The sequence below is a fragment of the Callorhinus ursinus genome, unplaced genomic scaffold, assembly GCF_003265705.2.
Source record: "Callorhinus ursinus isolate GAN/ISIS: 27379988/994484 unplaced genomic scaffold, GSC_fseal_2.0 scaffold8, whole genome shotgun sequence".
Classification (NCBI taxonomy): Eukaryota; Metazoa; Chordata; class Mammalia; order Carnivora; family Otariidae; genus Callorhinus; species Callorhinus ursinus.
Window position 1 is genome coordinate 11,933,962 of NW_027397070.1, and position 23,906 is coordinate 11,957,867.

The following is a 23,906-nucleotide window of genomic DNA, read 5'->3' on the forward strand; positions in this document are numbered from 1 at the left end:
AGTGTGTGACTCTTGATTTCGGCTCAGGTCGTGATCTCAGGGTCCTGGGACTGAGCCCCGTGACAAGATCTGCTTGAGAGTCTCTTCCTCTCCCTCCGCCCCTCCCCACTCCCTGCTTGTGCATCTGCTCTCTCTCTCTCTCAAATAAATAAATCTTAAAAAAAAAAAATACAGAGATGGGGCGCCTGGGTGGCTCAGTCATTAAGCATCTGCCTTTGGTTCAGGTCATGGTCCCAGGGTCCTGGGATCGAGCCCCGCACTGGGCTCCCTGCTTGGCCAGAAGCCTGCTTCTCCCTCTCCCACTCTCTCTGCTTGTGTTCCCTCTCTCGCTGTGTCTCTCTCTGTCAAATAAATAAATAAAAAAATCTTAGAAAAAAAAGTGTAAAAAATAAAAAAAATACAGATGTAATTTCAGATAGCACTAAGGGATTTGGCAATGGGCTACAGTACGTGGAGCACGAGGCTCCTCTAGCACAAGTCGCCTTGAACCAATAACACCACGCCTCACTGTATACATACCTATGCTGCTCTACCAATTATTATTAAGGTTCTGGCCCAGGCCACGAACAAGGTTGAGGAAAAACAAACACATAAAGGTAAAAAACTGATGACAGCATTCTATATCATGTGTTCTTTGGTAACCCTACTCACGAATTGTTTTCACTTCTTATAATTCATGATATAGCCAGCATTCTTTACAATTAATTCCTAGTTACAAACGACCACATGCCAGTATCACATACCACATTTATGCTTGTGAAAGTACCCATGCTTAAGTGCTATGTTTCTGTGATCTTGAGTTACTTCATACCCTTTTAAAAAAATGTGTTCTCTTTACTGCTAGACTTAGGACATTTTATCATCATTGTCATGTCTACTAAAACCAAACCAGAATGACAAATTTATATATACAAAATTCTTTGATCTTGATGTTAACTTGTAAACAAATTAGCACTATGCTACATTTGTTTTTTTGCTAAAATTAGGAGTTAATCTTATCATCCGAATATAAATCCCAAGATCTGTATTGCCCACCCATTAAAATTTTTTTAGCCAGTACTACAAATGAAGAAATCTTTAAAGCTCAATTGCATCAATTTTTCTATTTGCACTGTAACAGTTTTCAGGCAGGGAGGGAGGAAGATTAGGAGCAATCGCACTGAAGAAGGTCAGTTAAACAGATCAAAACTTAATGATTAACCCAAAAGTAATCTGGAATTCTTTAGCTCAAACATCTCGTTGGGATTCCCCATAAGGCTTCGGAGGACTCCAAACTCAAATTTAAGAAACAATCAAGTTGATAACCGTGTTTCTTAAAAAGTTCACAATTCAGGATGAAAATCAATATCCCATGTAGTAACATGATTTTCCCTCATTTCTTCAACTAATCTCAAGTTCTACTGAAATACCGTATTACCACTACAAAAGTATCATTTTAAACTGCCTTGAAATATAAGAATGTTACAAAAAAGGGTCATCTAACTATTCCCTGCCTTTCCCAGTAACTCTAAAAATAAACTTTGATCACTACTTTAATCAATACTCACATCTTGATTATATTCCAAGAAGACATGAAAATTTAAATCTTTTCTCAAAATAGGATGTGCTGCCACACGACATAGGAACACTTCATGCATTGCAACAGTCTTCTTGAATATTGCCAAATATTCACTAGAAACAATACACAAAATTAAAGGTAAAACACTGCATCAACTAGAAAATCATCTGCAACAATTTTTTCAACAAATGCTCTGAATTATACTAAAAGCAAAATTAAAGATATAAAGATATAATCCACGTAAGCAAAGGTTTTAGTTGAACTGTTAATAAAATATATAAAACCCAGCTCTGAAAAGGCTTCATGCTAGTTAATAGTATTTATTGTATTTAAATGTTAATATTTTTAGGTTTTATGAACCTTTCTTCCTATGCAAGTTGATGTTAAAGTAACTATAGAGGGGTTCGTTTTCAACTCCAGAGAACGTATACTACAAGTTATTCAATATAATCTTTATGACTCAATTTCTAGATAATTACTGCATTTAAACACTTTTATAAAAAAAAAAACAAACCCAAACCTCAGTAAACATATTTTTGACATTAATAATTATTTTCATCTAATGACCCAAACACACAAGAAAAAAGCATACTGCAGAGAGACTAATTTTTGTCATTACATTGAAAAACTGTTTAAAATATTTTAATATCATCAGTGAATCACAGCGATCATATAGTAATACATGTCAGTTTGAAAAAAAGAAACACTCAAGGAAAAGGCCCAATATTCTTGCTTCAACTACGTGCAAGGAGGATAAATTTTACATACCAGCAAACCAGCAGGACCAATGTTGGGAGAAGTTTGATCTCTGTGAGGGTAGTCATTCAGTGAAGACAAAAAAGAAGGATGCAGAGGATGGAGGTAGCAGTAGAATAAACCCAAGGTTCTCTGTTATCCAACCCCTAACCAGACCACAAAAGAATCATGATCAGGGCCACTGGAAAACCACAGATTCTTTAATATTAATGTGCTCTGCTAATTTCCAGTTTTCAGTCTTATAACTATAAAAGTATAGACTTCTGTCTGCTCTCAGGCTATTGCTTGCACCCAGCATGGACAAAAATCTTAAAATACCTGGCACCTTACACTTTGACAAAAAAGATCTACTTTGCTAATTTATCTTGTCAAATGAGTTTAGCATTCTGAAGAGGGGTCTAGTCGCCATGTGGATAGACGCTTAAAAGCTGAAACTAAGTGAAGAAAAGGAAATGCATGAAGAGGAGAAATGGCCAGAAAAAGAGTGATGGAAGTGATGATGATACAAGGAAAGTTATTTCTTTGTATAGCTCCCAAAATACAGAAAAACAATATACTGCAAATCTAAAATTATTCATATGTCTAGTAAAAGGGGAAAGATTTGGTATTTTTAGCAAGTATGCTAAAAATAAAATAGAAACTATCTCAAATTTTTTCAAGGATTTAATACATTTCTAGTATATGTGAAACTAATAATCATTGAATAACATTTTAAAGACTATTCTCTTGTTACTTTGTTCCTATTCTTTTCCCTTCAGCCAGAAGACAGAGACAGAAAAAAAGAAGGTAAAAATTACACACACACACACACACACATTTTTTAAAAAAGAAAATAATATATGAAGAATTGCTCAGTGCATATTTCTATGAGAAACAGAAGTTTGGGTAGTATGCACATATCGAAAAAAGAAAACTAGGTTGGCAATGACTAAAACCTTGTAAATAAAAAATAAAACAAGTTACATTCTGCTTTAAAAAGTCGTTATTTCCCTTTCTACTATTTTTTAATAAAGTTTTGGAACCTCTGTTTTCAATTTTCAGAGTCTATTTAAAACGTTAAAGAATTTTACAATACAGACAATTATTCTATAATTTTCCTGTAGGCTCTGATCATGATCATTAAAACTGGTTGTTTGGCTTAAACCTGCATCTTTCAGAAAGGGTCACTGTGGTGAAATGATTAAAAGGATGGGATACCAGAGAGCACAGAAAAAGGCATTAAAACAAGCACAATTAACAAGAGCAACAACAAAAATCACATACGCTTCCAGTTCCTGTTTCATCTTTGTGAATTCTTCCTTAGTCATGGACCCTTCTCCTTCTCCAAGCTTCTGCAGTTTTTCCCTTGAAGCATCAAAATCAGGTCTTGGTGGTGCTGGTGGGATCTGTAAGAGAACCAAGTCACTTATTTATTTATTTTTAAAGATTTTATTTATTTATTTGAGAGAGAAAATTAGAGAGAGCACATGAGAGGGAGGAGGGTCAGAGGGAGAAGCAGACTCCTCGCTGAGCAGGGAGCCCGATGCGGGACTCGATCCAGGGACTCCAGGATGATGACCTGAGCCGAAGGCAGTTGCTTAACCAACTGAGTCACCCAGGCGCCCACAAGTCACTAATTTAAAGACTATTTTCTTTTTCACAGCAGTTATACTACTGCCACCATAAAAGACTGTATCTGGGAGAGCTAAAGACATCCTGAATGAACACGACACCAGGAATTTCCCAATTCAGGATAGAGAAATTTTTTTTTTATTATTTTTTTTTTATTCATTTGAGACACAGAGATAGAGAGAGAGAGAGCATGAGCAGGGAGAGAGGCAGAGGGAGAAGCAGGCTCCCCGCTGAGCCAGGAGCCCGATGCGGGGCTCGATCCCAGGACTCTGTGATCATGACCTGAGCCGAAGGCAGACGCTTAACCATCTGAGCCACCCAGGTGCCCCAGGATAGAGAATTTGATTAGGTCCTTTGCGCCAAGGAAGAAATACAGCAGAGCACTATTTTCTAGTATAAGAACACTAGTTTCCAAACTTTAATCTGCAGATTCCTATGTGGCAACTTAAGAGTCCTCAAATGTATATGTGCATTAAGCTCTGACTATACACTAAAAGAAGATGCATACCATTTTTCAGAAGGATGTACATGGTTTGATTAAATACAAATATATTTTTTAATTAAGGAATTCATAGTAGCTTTATGCTATTCTATGTTTTTAAAATTCATGAATGCCAAGAGTATAATCCAGCAAGGAATGTTAAAAAGCGTTCCTGAATTGGAGGAGTGTTATCAGAAGAAGAAAGCACTGACTTAAAACCAAGAGAACAAGACAGGGATTAATGACTAACATCATTCTATTCACTCACAGTGGGTAAGTAAACAGTTACCTGAAATAAAAATATAAGATCTAGAAGAGACGTATCATTCAAAGGAAGGATAAAGAAAAAGTTTATCTTAAGAGGAAGGGCCTAGAAGTAAGAACTGTTAAGGGGAAATGATGGCAAGTAAAGAAAGCAAGAAGATAAGAGGAAGAACAGATAAGTAGGGGAAAGCTAAAGAATGAATACAAGAAAAAGGTTATACTTGAGGAAAGCCACAGGGAAGGAAGCATCAAGTACAGCTGAGCACACATTCATGGATGCCCATACACCATATCTACTATGTGCCAGGAATGATGCTGAACAATGTGCATATAAAGATAAATAAGACATGGTCTTTTTTTTTTTTTTAAAGATTATATTTGTCAGAGAGAGCACAAGCAGGGGGAGCTGCAGGCAGAGGGAGAAGCAGGCTCCCTGATGAGCAAGGAGCCCGATGAGGAACTTGATCCCAGGACCCTGGGATCATGACCTGAGCTGAAGGCAGGGGCTCAACCGAGCCACGCAGGCATCCCTAAATAAGATATGGTCTTGATCTTTGAGGAGTGTTTAGTGTGTAGAAGGACATGGTAGTAAGAAAATGCCATTAGGTGAGCACTGTGAATTATGTACAGACCTGTACCTCTGAAACAAATAATACATTATATGTTAAGATAAAAAAAAGAGAAGATAGTAGGAAGGGAAAAATGAAGCGGGGGGAATTGGAGGGGGAGACGAACCATGAGAGACTACGTACTGAGAAACAAACTGAGGGTTTTAGAGGGGAGGGGGGTGGGGGATGGGTTAGACCAGTGATGGGTATTAAGGAGGGCACGTATTGAATGGAGCACTGGGTGTTATACGCAAACAATGAATCATGGAACACTACATCAAAAACTAGTGATGTAATGAATGGTGACTAACATAACATAATAAAATAAAATTAAAACAAAAAATAAAGAATTAGACAAGATGAGGAAGAAAAGGTGGAAATAAGATGGGAAGAGAAGGAGCTTCCAGGTTGGCGAAGACACTGACATGCTGGAAGGTGGAAGGTGGTACACCTACAGAAAGTTCTGCACCAACCCCCTCTCCCTGTACCTTGTCCTATGCATCTCTTCCTTTTGGCTGTTCCTGTGTTGATTCTTTATATAAACCAGTAATTTTTTTGAAAGAAAAAAGAAAGAAAGAAAAAAAAGAATGCACTGCCAGCTGTCCACCAAATTCTGAGTTTTACAAAGAAAAAACAAATGACTGAGAAGGAGTGGCCATAAGGATGGAGATAGAATCAGTTCAGGATGATTTCAAGGAGATCAAATGAAACTAAATTTCAGGAATCTGACTGTGGTCAACAGCTGAGGCACAATACCTGATGCATACTGAGATTAGATAACCTCTTAAGGAACCCTCCAACTCTAATTAATCTGTCTACCTAAGGGTTCAAAATGGGTATGGTTTATAACATCCCCTTAATCTCTAGGAAAAGTCCATTTCAATTCCAATAAACAGTAAGAATTTAAGTTTAAATTAAGGAGCGTAAGATATCCATATCTCCACACTCTCAAACTAGATAATTCAGGATAAAAGGTGGCAGTCAATTGCGTTTTGTAACTCACAATTTTTAAAAACCACACCAGTTCACTAAAATGCTAAACAAGATTTAACACATAACAAAGTATCTAAAAAGTTCCTAGAAAATGGGATTAAAATGGGTTTTAATCCCATTTTCCCAACACTTACAATGTAACCCGCATAGTCTTCATTTTCAATGAAGGAATCATGAAGCCAGATAAATTCCTCATGTTGTCGAACAACAGAAAACTCATTTTGTTTAAAATTTGGCAATGAACTCTGCAAAGATAGAGATTCTCTTGAAGAAAAATCAAAATTACACTAAAAAGCTTTTAATAAACATTTTTAATCTTATTTTCTTAGTCTTATATGAATGATTATCAGTACTTTTAAACTCTATTATGAAAACTCTGAGACACCCAGAAAAAATTATCCTGGGATCTTTAAGAAAGTAAGTTGACAGCCTCTTATTATATTGTACTGCTATCATTACTTAAAAGTTATTAATATATATCAAACTCAACTACTCAAAGGAAAATAAATCTAAGATCTGAAAATGTGCTTGAGAACTAAAATCCAAGAAGAAAATAATTTTTAAGACAGTAATTTATTTAGTTTTACAGATTCTATTTATTTGAGAGAGAGAGAGAGAAAGAGAGGAAGGTCAGTGAGGGGAGAGGGACAAGCCTGAGATCATGACCTGAGCCGAAATCAAGAGTTGGAGGCTTTAACCAACTAAGCCACCCAAATGCCCTCTAAGACAGTAATATAATTAACTGAAAGAACAAAACAAAATTGAAAACAAGAATACTGAAACACGTTAATAAGTCTAGAGAAAATTAACTTTGCATTACATCTAGGTTCTGTGACTAATTCTCTAATGTTAACGTTTAAAAAGCATATTAAAAAAAGTACATTCCCTAAAACTGTTAAAATAAAAGCAGTGAATTATAAACTAAAATATGGTTTCTTTCTAATTTGTTCAAAACCAAAGGTCCAGTCAGTATATTACATATGTAACTTTTGCACAATAAATAGCTATTAATAATACAAGTACAAAATCACTTACCTTTGTATGAACAGTGAATTTTACTTTATCTCTCTCACTAAGAGCATCAGAAATGTCCACTTGCAGAGCAGCATCACTTTGAAGATCTACGTTTATTGCTTTAAGCTAGAAAAAGATAATACCTTAATGAAAAATTCTGTGGACTTATATAGAATTTCATTCTTTTCTCAGACATTAAGATAATGCAAAACAAAACAAAAATAACAAGAATCTTAAATCTAAAAGTTCATTTAAACCTCATATATATTTTGGGAGGCAGGTGCTTTGGGTATGTCATTATCTTAATTTTCATTCTATACATTTCAACTATGCTTTGTATGAGTCGATGTGCTAACCATGATTCATTATAATTTCAGTCAAAAAGTGAACTGTTTTTTCTCTCTCCTATTTCTCTGCCATCATGGTGTGTGTGGTTGACTGTTCCTCATCATGGATGACAGCAGGGAAGTCTGGAAGGCTCCCTAACCTAGGAGCTTGAATGGCCTGGGTTTGAATCCCAACTCTGCACATTAATACTCTGATTTGGATCTTCTCACAAGACCCATCAAGCAGTTTCTGACCAAGAAACAAAAGCATAATTGTCCCATTCCCCAGTAGATTCAGATGAAAACTGGTATCAAAATCAGGTACAGCTTCAAGAGGAGGCACTGGAAAAAAACCAAGCTGGTCTATAAGGAACAGCACATGGATGGCACACATATTTATGCTGCATGGTCACATACTCCTATCCTATCACTCTGTAACATCACTACAACCTGAGCAATAGACATGTTTTATCAGGGAAATGATTCCTTCTCTGTTACTACGCTTCTGCACCAGTTGGTTGGTTCGGTAATAAATACGTGAGACTTTTTGTTTGAAAAAAATACATAAACTATCTTCCAAGAAGATGGTCCATTAAAGTTCAAGTGCTGTAAAATTAAGGAAAGTATCTACCTTTTCTTCTTCTTTTTTTTAAGATTTTATTTATTTGTGAGACAGAGAGAGAGCATGAGAGTGGGGTGAGGGGCAGGGGGAGAAGCAGACTCCCTGCTGAGCAGGGAGCCTGATGTGGGGCTCAATCCAAGGACTCTGGGATTATGACCTGAGCCGAAGGCAGACGCTTAACTGACTGAGCCATCCAGGTGCCCAGGAAAGTATCTACCTTTTACAACAAGCAAAATAATGAAAAGAATATTGGCTAATAATTTTAACTCTGTTGCTTAATTCAGGAATAAACAATGAAACTATTAAATATAAATATATTACATATAACATATGTAAAGTGCTAAGAAAAATGGTAACACATAGTAAATACTCAACTACCACCTGTGATATGAATTAAATCTCACATTTTACTCTACAAGCTTTACTACGTTCAAAGAATTGACTATGTTCTATTTAGTGCTTTCATTTACTTGTCTATGAGAAGACTTCTCTACTTATAATTCTTTTTTTTTAAATAAACTCTACACCCAATGTCGGGCTCAAACTCACAACCCCGAGATTAAGAGTCACATGCTCCACTGACTGAGCCAGCCAGATGCCCCTCTACTTTACAATGCTTACCATTAATTCTATTTTATAATTCTTAAATTTCATCAATTTTTCTTCCCTTTAAACAAATATACATTCTAGGGGCACCTGGGTGGCTCAGTCGGTTAAGCATCTGCCTTCAGCTCAGGTCATGATCCCAGGGTCCTGGGATCGAGCCCCACATCAGGCTCCCTGCTCTGCGGGAAGCCTGCTTCTCCCTCTCCCACTCCCCCTGCTTGTGTTCCTTCTCTCGCTGTGTCTGTCTGTCAAATAAATAATTAAAAAAAAATATACAAATATACATTCTAAAATGTTTTGACTAATTTGGAGACTTATTAAAAAATCAAATACACTATAAGATGACAATAAAGTCTTAGCCAGTTGCAAAAATATGAAATAGTTAAAGCCTAATTACTACCTAGCTTACTTCAAATACTGTAGTTGTAAAACCCAGGACTTATTTTGGGAATCTCACATAGTCATTAGCATTTCATTTTTTTTAAAAGATTTAATTATTTGTCAGAGAGTGAGTGTGTGAGCGAGCATGAACAGGGGGAGTTGCAGGCAGAGGGAGAAGTAGGCTCCCCGCCAAGCAAGGAGCTCAACGCAGAACTTGATCCCAGGACCCTGGGATCATGACCCCAACCAAAGGCAGATGCTTAACCAACTGAGCCACCCTGGTGTCCTGTCATTAGCATTTCAGATTTTAATTACAATGTAAATGGAAAAAATGCTGGAAGCAAAATTGTTTATAATCTCTGCTCTGTCATATATTTAAAAATGCATATATGGGGGCACCTGGGTAGGGCAGTTGGTAATCATCTGACTCTTGATTTCAGCTCAGGTCATGATCTCAGGGAGGTGAGATCAAGCCCCACTACTTGCTCTGTATAGAGGATTCTCTCTCCTCCTCTCCCTCTGCCCCTTCTCCTGCTCGCACGTGTGCACGCGCTCTAATAAACCCTTTTTTTTTTTTAAGATTTTATTTATTTGTCACAGAGAGTGAGCATAAACAGGAGTGGCAGGCAGAGGGAGAAGCAGGCTCCCTGCTGAGCAAGGAGCCAGACTCGGGGCTCGATCCCAGGACCGAGATCATGACCTGAGCTGAAGGCAGACACTTGAACCAACTGAGCCATCTAGGCACCCCCTGGGTGCTTGTTAAAAATACAGAACCCCAGACCCTACCACAGACTTATCATAACAATCTTCAGAGACTCTTAACTACAGAAAACAAACTGAGGGTTGCTGGAGGGGGGGTGGGAGGGGGGGATGGAGTAACTGGGTGATGGGCATTAAGGAGGGCAAGTGATGTAATGTGCACTGGGAGCTATACGCAACTGATGAATAACTGAACTCTACCTCTGAAACTAATGATATACTGTATGTTAATTAATTGAATTCAAATAAAATAAAATTTTTAAAAATCTTCAGGGAAAAAGCCTTAAAAACTGTGTTTGGGAACCCTAACCTAGATTTTCAGGGTTGCTTTGTCTTTATATTCTGTCAAAACTTCATCTCAATTGTTAATATATTATTTTTTTAAAATATTTTATTTATTTATTTGACAGAGAAAGACACAGCAAGAGCAGGAACACAAGCAGGAGGAGTGGGAGAGGGAGAAGCAGGCCTCCCGCGGAGCAGGGAGCCGACGTGGGCCTTGATCCTAGGACCCTGGGATCATGACCTGAGCCGAAGACAGACGCTCAACCGACTAAGCCACCCAGGTGCTCCAATATTTTCTTTTTAATGGTTATATAAAAGTGTTGCCGGATTTCATATCTCTATGTACGTTTTTATTTTCATATTTATTTTATTTTAACTGTTGCATTATCAATGTGGAAACACACTTTTCAGGATTTCTACATTTGAATAACTTATTCATCTTCCTATTTATTATTTCTTTCTTCTATTTCCTTATCCCTGTATATCAAACACACCCTCCCCTTTTTCTGATAGTGTAACACTTGGCTTTTTTTTTAAATTGTAACTTTTCATTCTTATGTATTTTACTGCTTTTGTTCTTGGATTCTTTTTAGGTATACCTTATGTACGCTGAGATGCAGATTTTAAGTATACAGTTTGAAGACTTTTGAAAAATACACAGATTACATCCCTGTGATCATAACCACAATCATCTCCAGGAGTTCCTTTACTTTTACATTTCTACTTCTTTATTTTCCACCTCTTCAGGAAATTCTCTTTTGTATGCCTTATTAAAGCTTGTAGCCATTCACATATTGCCTTAATGGCCACAATCCAATCTATCATTTGTCTTTTTCATTCTTTTAGAAACTTTGTTCTAGAATTGATCTCAGGAAAAGTGCATGAATCATAAATACCGTCACAGCAAAATGCTGGTGGTAAGATTGTGACTCCTTTATATTTCATAGTAAATTCAAAATATCAGCTGAAGTGTTCATCCCAATATTGCATCTTTCTATAGTCAGTTCTGGTATACACTTCACACCTCAATTTTTTTTTTCCCATTTCCTGAGCTTACAGAGAAAAGGAGACATAAGGAAATTATTTTGTTTGGCAGTAAGATTTGCTTCACACACATTAGCGTTTTTTTTAAAGTCCTGTTTCTAATAACTAAGATGTATAATGGAAAAGCCAGCCAATAAAATGAAATCATCCCCCACACAAATATAAAATTTCCAGTGCAAGCTAATCCGCTATATTTCATCAATTCCAGATGCATATTTTGCATATTTTAACATTTGAAATAGGAATGCCTTGCAACTGATGACAAATTTCAGTTTAACTGAAAATGTTTTTTCTTTCTTGGTGGTACATAAAGTATACCTTCCAAACAATTGTGCCTTAGATTTGATGAAGTATCATATTGCAAATTTAATGTTAATTACATAAAATGCACACAAGATTTTTCAGGCATATTTTCTTCTTTCTTTAAAGTTAATAATGTTAGAGAGTTTTTATTAATGGGAAATGAAAGCAAACAACTTGTGATTCATCAACATTTGATTGACTGAAACTAGTGGGGTCGGTGTGAAGAAATTCTCATTAGATGACATTCACTGGTTTAATCCTTATCTGGGCTGATAAACTTTGTATTCTTTTTGTCAGAGACTGACTAGGTTAAACATCTGTGTCAAGGTCAAGAGAAAGACTTGGCAGGAAAAATGGATTAAGCAACATAAATACATAATATTATAAAGATAATTTAGGGGTGCCTAGGTGGCTCAGTTGGTTGGGTGTCTGACTTTAGCTCAGGTCATGATCCCAGGGTCCTGGGATTGAGTGTGAGCCGCCAAGCGGGGAGTCTGCTTGTCCCTCTGCACTCCCCTCCCCTTGTGCTCTCTGAAAAAGCGAATGTACAGAGAGACAAGTGGATGGATGGAGGAAGAAAGGAAAATGACTCTATTACAATAGCCTCCCAACTGGTGTCTTGTTTCTACCCTTTACCCTCTTCAATCTATTCCTTACAGAGCTACCAGATCCCATTAAACTAAAAATCATTCCTCTGCTCAAAACCTAAGGGGTCCCCGCTTGTAGAAAAGCCAAAGTCCTTACAGGGGTCCCCCAGGCCCTACAAAATCTGTATTTGACATCATCTCTCAGGCTAATCTGCTATTCCTCTGGCTCACTGTAAACCTGCATATGGCCTCCTTGTTGAACCTTAAACACTGGGGCATGCTGCCACCTCAGCAGTCTTTGCACTTACTGTCCCCCCTACCTGGAATATTCTGCCCCCAGCTATCTATCTGCATGACTCACTCCTTCATTTCCTTCAAGTATTTACCAAAACGTCACCTTCTTAGGAAGGTCTTTCCTGGCAACCCTAAGACTGCTACAGCTCAACTTCTCTCCACTCCCAAACAATCCTTATCCCTCCCTCATTTTTTTCATATCACTTATTTACCATCTACTATATTTTATTTTTTTAATAGTCCTCCCTAACTAGAATGTCAGTTTTGTGAGGACATAGATTTTTGTTTTGTTCATTGCTATATTCTCAGTGGTGGACTTCAATAAATACATACTGAATGAAAAGAAGGGTAGAAAGGTGGTAATCATAACTGGGCTAAGAAACTGTAATTATAGTACAATCAATGGAAAACCTCTGAGACAGACAGAAGTAAATTCCATCAGGCTCACTAATTCAGGCCAAATTTTAAATGTTTAACTCCTAGCCCAGATATGATTTTGGAAGTCCTGTAATATATCATTTCTATTATTATTGTAGGTCTGATACTGAGCAGTCAAATCCATGGTTGATTATATATATATTTTCTGGAAACTGGCATTTGCAACCAGATTTCCTCTCATATACTACACCAGAAACAACAAACATTACTAGGGTCACATGATATGTCACTCCTACGCCTTTTTTTTTTTTTAAGATGTACTTATTTACTTTAGAGAGAGAGAGCACAAGCACGTGCACAGGAGGGGGCAGAGGGAAAGGGAGAAGCAGACTCCCCACCGAGTGCAGAGCCCAAGGTGGGGCTGGATCTCAGGACCCTGAGATCATGACCTGACCTGAAATCAAGAGTTAGGCGCTTGACTGACTTGAGCCATCCAGGAGCCCTATCCAATGCCTTTCTTGCCAGTGTCACAACTCCCACTGCTCTTTTGCCATACCCAGCTTACAAATTCTCGTAATTGGTATTAATCCAACCATCAGCTCTCTGCTTTTACACTTTGAGCTGCTGAGTGTGGCTAGAGAAAGTCATAACTGGCAGTTGCAACCAGATTTCCTCTCACATACCGTATCAGACACAATTAAACATTACTAGGGTAGTACTAATGGTGTCCACTTCTGCATTCCCTCCAAGTCAAAGTTAATATTACTGGTAGTACAAATATAACACTTTACTCTTTAGACAATATACTAATGTGCATTTATTTAATAAACTTCTTTTTAAAAGATATCTGTCAGAGAGAGAGAGAGAGAGAGAGAGGGAGAGCACAAGCAGTGGGAGTGGCAGGCAGAGGGAGAAGCAGGCTCCCCACTGAGCAAGGAGCCCGATGTGAGACTCGATCCCAGGACCCTGGGATCATGACCTGAGCCGAAGGCAGCCGCTTAACTGACTGAATCACCCAGGCATCCCTTTAATAAACTTAAAAAAAAAAATTTATCCACTTATCTGAGAGAGGGAGAGCATGAGTGGGGGGGTGGGACAGAGGGAGAGGGTGAAAATCTCCTGCAGACTCCTCACTGAGTGCGGAGCCCGATGGGGGCTGGATCTCACGACCCTGAGATCATGACCAGAACCAAAATCAAGAGCCAGGCACTTAAACAACTGTGCCACCTAGGAACCCACTCCCTAGTACTTTTAACCAAATAATCAATTTTTCATCTTGTTTTAATAGATTTCAAACAACTGTCTTGGGTGAACAAAAAGCCTTGCCTTCAAGAAATAGGTAGTGAGGGAGACAATCAACTTTATGTAATAAAACACAAAATTAAGTACTTCTCATTCATTTTTTCCTCATCAACTGTACTCTGTGTACAATTTAACCTTATCAATACCTCCTGTTCTGTGACCTTTCCGTATGTCTGCAGTCTGTTACCCTCTCTGCTTCCCTCCTCTTCCACTCCACTGCATGACATGTCACTCCAATATCTTTCTTCCTGGTCCCATCAACTCTCATTGCTCTTTTTGCCATACTTGGCTTGCAAATTCCCACACTCAATTCAACAATCACCTTTGCTTTCTGAGGTGCCGGTGTGGCTAGAGAAAAGTCACAACTGTTTATACTGGTCTACTACAAATTAATGGTCTTCAAATTGCATTCGGCTCTTAAAACCACTCGACACTCCTGAGTAGATCTGCTTGGCTCCCCTTCCGATTCCCTTCAGCTCCTACTCCAAACTTTTACTACCTCAATCCTCTACATTTCCATCCCCACTCTCAACAAGTGACCTGGTTTCCCACATCCCGAAGAAACGAACACTAGCAGCTGTTTTTCCCTCAGACCTATCAATAAACTCTCCTACAAATAAATCTAACCTCATCATCCTTTCCACTTTTTCATAAGCAGTGTCCATCTGTCCACCTGAGCATTTAATTGTGCTGTCTGCTTCACGACCTGCTCAGACACTGCTCTTCTAGTCAAGGTTAGACTCGGTCTCACAAACCCTGTACACACCGAATACCTAATTTCCAAATCCAGTAACTTTTTAGTGTTCTTGACCTCTCTGCAGTGTTTTGCCTTGGTGATCACTAATTCCTTTAAACTCTCAACTTCTGGGGACTTCTCTCATATCCCTCCTACCTCTCTCAACCCTGTCAATCGATCTATTTCTTCCCTTAAATGTTGGTTTCCACAGGTGCTATCTAGCCTGGGCAATCTCAGCCATTCTCGACTGTAACTCCTAAATATTTACCATCAGCTCAGACCTCTTATTTTAAATTCCCAATCATACTTTCACGGTACCAACTAGACATATCCGCCCAGAAGTATTCACTTATTAAACAACTGAGTGCTTTCAATGTGCAAATCACTGTCCTAGGAGCTAGGGACAGAGCAGTGAAAAGACACAATCCTCACCCTTACAGATCTTTGGCAGGAAAGGGATTAGAAGATACCTTATAGGTACTTCAAATCCAACATATATGAAACCAAACATATTACCTACCGAACTCTGTTCTTCTCTCCTGCATTCCTCATTTTCTCCTTCTCCTCTGCCCAGCCCAAGTACTTATACAGTCACTATACCCTGTCAATTCTATCTCCTCAACATCTCTTTAATATGTCCCTTCTTTCATCCTCTCTTCCACTGCTTAGTTATACCTTCATTATTTTTCATCTGGACTGTTACAATAGCCTGTTAACTGGCTTCTCTGCTTTGTGAAAGGAAGAATCAACCCACCCTCCACATCAGAGTAATCTACAATGCTATTTTCATCTGGGCATAGGTCTTTACCAGCTTAAAATCCCCAAGGACTTCCCACTGCCTAGAATCTTAATTATTATGCACTTTACACTCATCTGTACTATCCATTATCTACCCCTGCTTCCTGTGAGAACAAGTGCTCCAGGTGAAACCAAATTACCTACCCAGGCTCTCCACTCTGCTGGCAAGCCTTCCCCTTCCCTGAGAGGCTACAAAATTCCTGGTCAATATTTAAGGCTTAGCTCACTTAGGTGATAGCACAGTGGTTAAGAGTGCCAGACCTGGAGCTAGACTGCCTGAGTCTGAAACCAGCTCATACTAGCTGTTATAACCTTGGGTAAGTTATTTAATTTCTCTGAACCTCAGTTCTTCTTTCCAAACTAGAATAGTAGCAGCTACTTAACAGGGTTTTGAGAACTGAGTTAATATACGGAAAGTACCTGGGCCACAGTAAATGCTACATAGGTATGTAGCTATCAATGTCTTCACTACTTCCCCTTCTCCCAAAGGCAAACACTCCCTCCCTCCTTTGTACTCCCATGGCACTTTATCTAAGTCTGTCACTACACTGTAATGGTTTTAGGGTAGGAACTTTCCATTTTTCCTTTGCCAACATTCATCTTCTCATCCTCCGCCAACATAATCGATGTCACATTTTTATCTAAAATAACTATCAATAAATTTGGAACATGCTCAAACTAAATGCTGTATAGGTACAAAAGAAAATGCAAACATCTGGCCACGTCTTCAAAAATAAAATTCAAATGGAAAAAAAAAGGTGAGAAAAAAAGCACTCTACCACATTAATAAGCATGCATAAAGCAGACATTAAAGTGCCTGGGCAATGACAAGCAGACTAGAATATGTCTAGCAGGAAAGATATACTGAGAAATGAAGCCAGCCTGAAAGTGTCACGAACGGTGTTTAATGCTAGCCCAAGGAGTTTGAACCTTCCTGCAAGAAGAACTGGGTCAAAGAAAATACTTTCGACTAGTGTCGTTATATGATTTAGTCGTTTAAAGTTAGGTAACTTTAAATAATGTGAAGCCTGGATTGGAAGGTAGACAGGAGACACGGACCAATGACAGGCACTACTACAATCCAGGCAAGAAGTAGCAAGGACAAGTGGGGCTGTACAAATAAAGACAGGATAAACAACATTTTTGAGATGAAATTAACTGGCCTCAGGGACGCCTGGGTCGGTTAAGTGTCTGCCTCCTGCTCAGTTCATGATCCCAAGGTCCTGGGATCAAGTCCCGCATTAGGCTCTTTGCTCGGCGGGGAGCCCGCTTCTCCCTCTGCCTGCCACTCCCTCTGCTTGTGCTCTTTCTCTGACAAATAAATAAATAAAACCATAAAAAAAAAGAAATTAACTGGCCTCAGTGACTATTCTGATAGGACAATTCAGAGGTTTCTTGCTTGCACGACTGGAAAATGATAACATGACAAAGATAAGGAATAGAGAGGGAGGAGCAAGGTTAGGAGTCCAGGAGAGGTGTAGTTACTCCACCTGAAGTAATTTTGAAAACAATAAACATATTATTTAGAATTAAAATCAAATGCTAAGAGAATTATGCCAACACACTGGCACCCACGGCTCTTATTTAACAAGCACATCAGAGCAAAATGTGTCCAGTTCAAAGGGCTCATTTGTTTACTAAATAATATGTTACTGTCCTTCATTTTGGGGAAGAAAAAAGCCTATTATGTAGAGGTACGGCTGAAGAGTGGCCAGTAATTTTCAATACTGTGTATTTCTTAAAGCCTGCTTTTTAAGTTTTTCACAATATTTTTTTAAGGCTATAAGATTCTCTTCTGTTCCAAAAATCATGATGAAAATTTAAGGCTGCTTAAGAATGTATTTAAAAATACTGACTTTAATTTTGCTTACTTGCTGCTCTGTATGAAATGCTTACAATTATTTCTGCATCTGTGATTTATATAAAAATTCCTATTGATACACGCACTTCCTGCTTTTTCTCTCTCAAGAGTTTCTTAAAAGGCTGAACAAGATAACCTGAACTAAAAGTACAATGTCTAAAAGTTCTAATTATGGCAGTCTATTTCAGAACAAACACAATATAAGGAAATTTAAACAGGCCAAATATTTCTGTTCCTGAAATGATGGACAGCAGGATAACTGTGCAGCTATAATCAAACTTCAGGGTGCTTGTTGAAAAAGTAGTGTATGGCAATTACACTGGATTTAAAAAAAGAAGAAAAAAAGTATTAAAAAAAGAAGTAGTTATCTGTCCTTCTCCCTACTTCAGGAGAATCTGATTTCCTAGGGCACAACCCAGAAACTTTTGTTTTCCAAACATCACAGGTGATTCTGAAGCAAATGTTTCAGGGTCACTTTGAGAAATACATGTACTGGCTCTGATATCAGAACCATGGTTTAGTTTAAAGTCCACTTCTCAGGGGCGTCTGGGTGGCTCAGTCGGTTTAGCATCTGCCTTCAGCTCAGGTCATGATCCCAGGGTCCTGGGATCGAGCCCCAAATGGGGCTCCCTGCTCAGCGGGGAGCCTGCTTCTTCCTCTTCTCCCTGCCTGTGCTCTCTCTTGCTATCTCTGTCTCTCTCTTTCAAATAAATAAAAAAAGCTTAAAAAAAAAAAGTCCACTTCAACCACTCATTGGTTGTATGAACCTTACACCGCTTACTTAATTTCTCCAAGGTTCAGATTTTTTTTTTAAAGATTTTATTTATTTATTTGACAGAGAGAAATAGTGAGAGCAGGAACACAAGCAGGGGGAGTCGGAGAGGGAGAAGCAGGCTTCCCACCGAGCAGGGAGCCCGATGCGAGGCTCGATCCCAGGACCCTGGGATCATGACCTGAGCCATCCAGGTGTCCTCCAAGGTTCAGATTTCTAATCTGTAAAAGGTGAATACTAAAAGTTTCACGAGGATAATGAGAGGATATAATGAAACAATGCTTATACAGTACTTAACACAGTGCCCACCTATAATTATTACTATGATTCACCCAGTTCCACAGGACAAAAAGTAAGGAAGAACTGGACATATATACATATTCACTATGACAGTCTAAATGCTTTGTAAAAAAATTCATGGTAATGGTTTTTCCATTTCCTCCTGATCAGGCATGCTCTTTGTCTCCCTTTCCCTTTAATTTTGTAATACATGAAAAAAGTTTTTGGACACATTACATAAGTGCTTCGAGTTTCATAAACAAATCTTACCAAAGGCGTAAAGCAATGAATGCAAATATTAACCAGAAAATACTGCTTTTCATATCAAAATAAATACTCAAAAAATTAATACTTTTACTGAACATTATTCAGATTTTACAGGAAAGCAAATCCTGTTTGCTTTTTCTGGTAGACCACAAAAATTAGAGACAAAGTTATCTAAATAAAGAGTGCCAACTGCTTTATATTTAGAAAAATCAGTTTAATTATACTATAATCAATTCATCTCCTTTCATTACACAACTCTAACTGGCTTCCCTATTTTAAAATCCAAAACGTAATTTTTTTAAAAGATTTTATTTATTTATTTGACACAGAGGGAGAGAGAGAGAGCGCGCGATCACAAGCAGGGGGAGCAGCAGGCAAAGGGAGAAGCAGGCTCCCAGCTGAGCAGGGAGCCCGAGGCCGGGCTAGATCCCAGGACGCTAGGATCATGACCCAAGCCAAAGGCAGATGCCCAACCGACTGAGCCACCCAGGCGCCCCCCAAAACGTAACTTTTAGTAGCCATCTAACGCTACGGTCTTATCACAGAAAAGAGAGATATACACACCTACACAGTTTTTTAAAACTCATTAGAACCTAAACTTTATAGAAGTAACCAGAAATCCTATGCTTTCACACTAACTAGAAATTCTAAATGATGATTTGTGTAAACTGAGAAATTTATTAAAACATCACTTATAAAAGTATGCAGCCCCCTCTGTATCCTTCTTACCATTTGAAAACTTTATAAAGCTCATCAGTTAATACTGCCTCATCTTTTATTTAAAAAGCAGTAATATCCCACAACAATATTTTGTCACTTGCCAAAAATCGACTAACTGATGTGTCTCTCTCATGATCTAACATGAATAAGTAAAGGTAAAATGGAAAACTGAAGGGCAGGCTGTTAAATGTGATGGACCCAAGGAACCTTGCTGAGCTGCAATCATCATATATCAGTATTTTTCAAGTGCTCACTTGTACAAGGCACTATACAGATTACCCCCCTTCAGCCAAGGCAAATAGAGGAGAGGGGGAGAGAGTGGCAGGGAGGAATCGGAGCCTAGAGGCCCTTTCTTAAGTGGCAGCCAACTGCAGTGCCTCAAACCATCACCAAGGGAACTCCGCAAAAGATGTATTTTCTGGACATTAAGAAACGTGAAGGTACCGTGAGCTTCCAGCACTTTGCAAAATCTGGTAGGATACTGGATAAGAGTTAAGGTTCGGCAACTGTAAAATTCCTTGCAAAGGGGTAATTTAGAAAAAGCTTGTACTATATGTTTTAGAAGGTTAGAAGAGTGGGCGGCAGCGGGTTCGAGGTCCACAACGGGAGAAAACTGAGGGTGCCGCCACAAAGGTCTGAGAATGGGTTTTCATAGCCCCTCCAAGTGTCGGGGGGTGGGGGGGTAAGGACCCAGCTCCGGCCTCCACTTCCCTTTCCCACCTGCGCCCCGAGCCGGGCGGGGGAGGAGGCCCAAAGGGGGGCCCGAGTCGGGGCGGGGGACAAGAAAGCGGCCGTGGGTCCCCGGGAAATCAGAACGGAGCGGCCCCGAGGGAGGAACGGCTGCAAAAGGGCGGGGCGCGGTGCAGCGAGGAAACCGAAAGGAGGACGCCGGGGAGAAGGTGCCGCGCGACCGGGGACCCTTTCTGGTACCACATCCAGGGGATGGCTTGGGCGGAAGGGTCCCGTGAGCGAGAAAGAAGCAGAACTTACTCCTCGGTCCTCCTCCGAGAGGAAGTCGGGGCCGTCGTCCAGGCCTTCCTGCGAGGTCGCCGGGCCCGGCGCACCAGGGGAGAAGATGGAGTTGGGGAGACACAAAAGGAGACATTAGCGCTAGACCGGCGCGGCCCCCGCTCCCGCTCCCGCCCCGCGCCCGTCGCCCCCACCGCGCGCCCGGGGCTCGACGCCGCTGAGAACACCCACCATCATGGCTGCTCCGAGGCGAGGGCCGGCGCAGGCGCGCACCGCACCGCGGGGCCGGAGGGAGCCGGCAGCAGCGGGAGAGGCGGGGCTGGTGGCGGCAGGAGGAGGCGGGGTCTCGGGGCAGCCTGCCCCGCCCCGCCCTGGCGCGAGGGGCCGGGGGCCGTAAGCTGTGGGAAGAAGGAAGGTAGGGCCCTCCGCCCGACGTTGGAGCACCCCAGTCGGAAAGGGTCCGAAGGCCCAGACCCACATGGCTGCGGGCAGGTCGCGGCTGGCCGGCTCTGACCCGGAAGGGGCCGAATGCCACCTGGGGAGCTGTCCAGTTTCCTTCCCCTGAGGGCTGCCGCGAAAAAACCCAAACAAACGCCCTCCAGAAGCCACAATAAATCGCCTAGTCTTTGTATTATGCCGCACAATGATTAAACACAATTAATATTTTGCCCATAGAAATTGTGGGAAGTAAGGGCCTTCCCACTGAGCTGTAATCCAGCTTTTTACTGTTGGTGAGGTAATAACCTCAGGGTTTAGGGCGCTAATGGTGAGGACTATAAAAATGACCTGTTCGCGTTACAAGAGGATTCCTTTCCTTTTTATGAACAAGTGCCTCCAGACCTACTCTAACTGTCCAGCCGGACAGCACCACATGGGTGGTGCCGCTGCCTTCGGCCCGGGTCATGATCCCTCCACGGGCAATTCAAAAGACGGGACAAGGGACGCCTGGGTGGCTCAGTCGGTTAAGCCGCTGCCTTCGGCCCCGGTCATGATCCCAGGGTCCTGGGATTGAGTCCCGCAGCGGGCTCCCTGCTCAGCGGGGAGCCTGCCTCTCCCTCTCTCTCCCTGTCAATTAAAAAAAAAAAAAAAAGACGGGGCAAAATCATTCTTTGGCCTTTGCCCCTTGTCACCTGTTACGCACGCGCACATGCCATCTTTGTGCTTCCAGGCACTTAATGGCATCAGCCTCTTTACATTTCTCAGACCAGAAACCTCAAAGTCCTATTCAAATCCTCCTTCTTCTCCCTCACTCGTCACACCGTTTAGTAACAAATTCTGTTGGATCTGCAAATCGTCTGTCTCACCTCTTAAATTGGTCCCAGTGCTCCCTCTCCTCCCTTCCACAGCATCTGTCTGGACCTTTGCAATACCCTCTTAACTTTTCTTATTTCCATCTCTCTCTCCTCCATTCTACCTCCTGCTGCCGGTTTTCCTCCTAAGACAGACATCGATGATAAGGCTGCTACCCTGTTCGATGATCTTTACACATCTTTATTACATTAAGATCCAACTCCTCCGCCTAGCGTTTAAGGCCCTCCACACTAGATTCTCTTCCTATTTGCCAGGCCCTCTGTCCTATCTTGTTGAATTGAAGCTCTCAAAACAATAACGTTAAGCTATTAATCTCTTCATGAGAATTTCTTGTAGCTTTCATTTTGTATGTAGGGAGAACGGAGGCATAGAGAAGTTAAGTTACTGCCCAGACAAGGGTTATTCTCCAATTGGGTGGGGGTGGCTTTATTTTTTGTCTTTTGTTTCTTGTTTTCCAGTGCATTGTAATAACTACTGGAGTAGTGTTTTTCACTGGGAGTCATGAGGCATCATGTGGTGTCAGTGTAGTGTGATGAAGTGTCAGGAGGAATGTTCTGGTAATTTGTTGCTGATGAAAAGTGCCAATATTTCCTAATATTTCCTATTTTGTTTTTGGATTGAAGGTAATGCCTGTAGAGCTCTGCTTCCTAGATGGAGAGAGGAGTGAAGCTACAACTAATGAGCAGGATTTGCGTACAACTGAGAGGAGAGGAAGTGTGTCCTGTGGACAAAAGTTGAGAAGTCCCACCTAGGACCACCTAAATGTCTCTGGTCATTAACCAAGGGTTTCAACACTTAAGCCAAGTCCGGAAACATTGTACAGAAACACTCAAATTATCAAATGTCAAAACTTAGAAATCACTAGTTAAAAACAAGTTTTAAAATACGAGTAGCCAAATAAAATTATCAACAAAGGCATTTAGTAATTACAGCAGTTAAAATCAATGGCTGAAAACTCACATGAATAGAGAACCCAACCTTGAAATAATAAAGTTATTCATTAATACCTGAGCCTACCTATCTGGGTAAAGGTCACAAACTATATTTTGTAAATAATAAGAAGGAATTATCAGTAAACGTATACTAACAACTATTAAAAAGGCAGTTTCAGAATTTAAGGAATATCAAAGGAAAAGAAATTAAAACAAGCTCACACAACAGATTTTTCTGCTACTTATAAGATAAATCAAGAAGATATTAAAACTGAACCACTTCTCTAGTACTTTTTTTTTTTAAGATTTATTTATTTTAGAGAGAGAGACACACACATAAGTGGGAGGGACAGAGGAAGAGAAAATCCCAAGAAGGCTCCACACCAAGCATGGAGACTGACATGGGGTTTGATCCCAGGACCCTGAGATCCTGACCTGAGCTGAAACCAAGAGTCAGATGCTTAACCGACTGTGCCACCCAGAAGCCCCTTCCTTAGTACCTTTAACCAAATAATCAATTTTCATTTTGTTTTAATAGATTTTTATGAAATTGCCTACTTCTATATAAATTTCATGAGCAAATTGTGTTGAATCACAATCTGATTATTTCATAGATTTAGCTACATGAAAATAAAATACTACAATTGGGAGTAGACACCCAACAGTGTGCTTCAAAAACAAATGTATTGGAAAATTTTAGAGAAAAGTAAACTTTTAGAGAATAATAAATAAGTCACTTCTAAGTTTTGAAAATCAAAAAATGTATTTGCTTTGAACATTTTTGTCAAACAAAAACCGAGTTTTTTTTCTAGAAGAAAAAATAAAAAAATATGAAATGGTGATTATTTAGTTACATTTAGCAGAAAACTGTTTAATTCCTTTTATCACATTCTGATCAAAGAAGGTTTCACCAAAATGTATTTTTACCAACTCCTCAGTTCCTCAAGTTCTAGGTCATTTTTTGTTTTGGACAACCTTTAGGTCCCAATTCTTGCCTCCTCCCTGGGAGTTATGTTACAACAAAATTCTCTACAGGAAGATTGCTGAACTCTGTTTTTTCCAATTATGTCAATCAGGATGTGTTTACCT

General features: G+C 39.9%; 1 protein-coding gene across 1 annotated transcript in view; it reads right to left on the reverse strand.

Annotated features, from left to right (window-relative positions):
* The window catches only part of SNX6 (sorting nexin 6), a 46,700-nt gene extending 25,574 nt beyond the window's left edge, over positions 1-21,126 (reverse strand). The window contains exons 1-6 of the mRNA XM_025870184.2: positions 20,806-21,126; positions 20,596-20,643; positions 7,307-7,411; positions 6,406-6,516; positions 3,578-3,699; positions 1,548-1,671 (exon numbers count right to left, since the gene is read on the reverse strand). Of these exons, the coding sequence (XP_025725969.2) occupies positions 1,548-1,671; positions 3,578-3,699; positions 6,406-6,516; positions 7,307-7,411; positions 20,596-20,643; positions 20,806-21,054 (759 nt within the window). The 5' untranslated portion in view covers positions 21,055-21,126. The remainder of the gene's footprint in view (positions 1-1,547; positions 1,672-3,577; positions 3,700-6,405; positions 6,517-7,306; positions 7,412-20,595; positions 20,644-20,805) is intronic.
* Between the last annotated feature and the right edge of the window lie 2,780 nt (positions 21,127-23,906).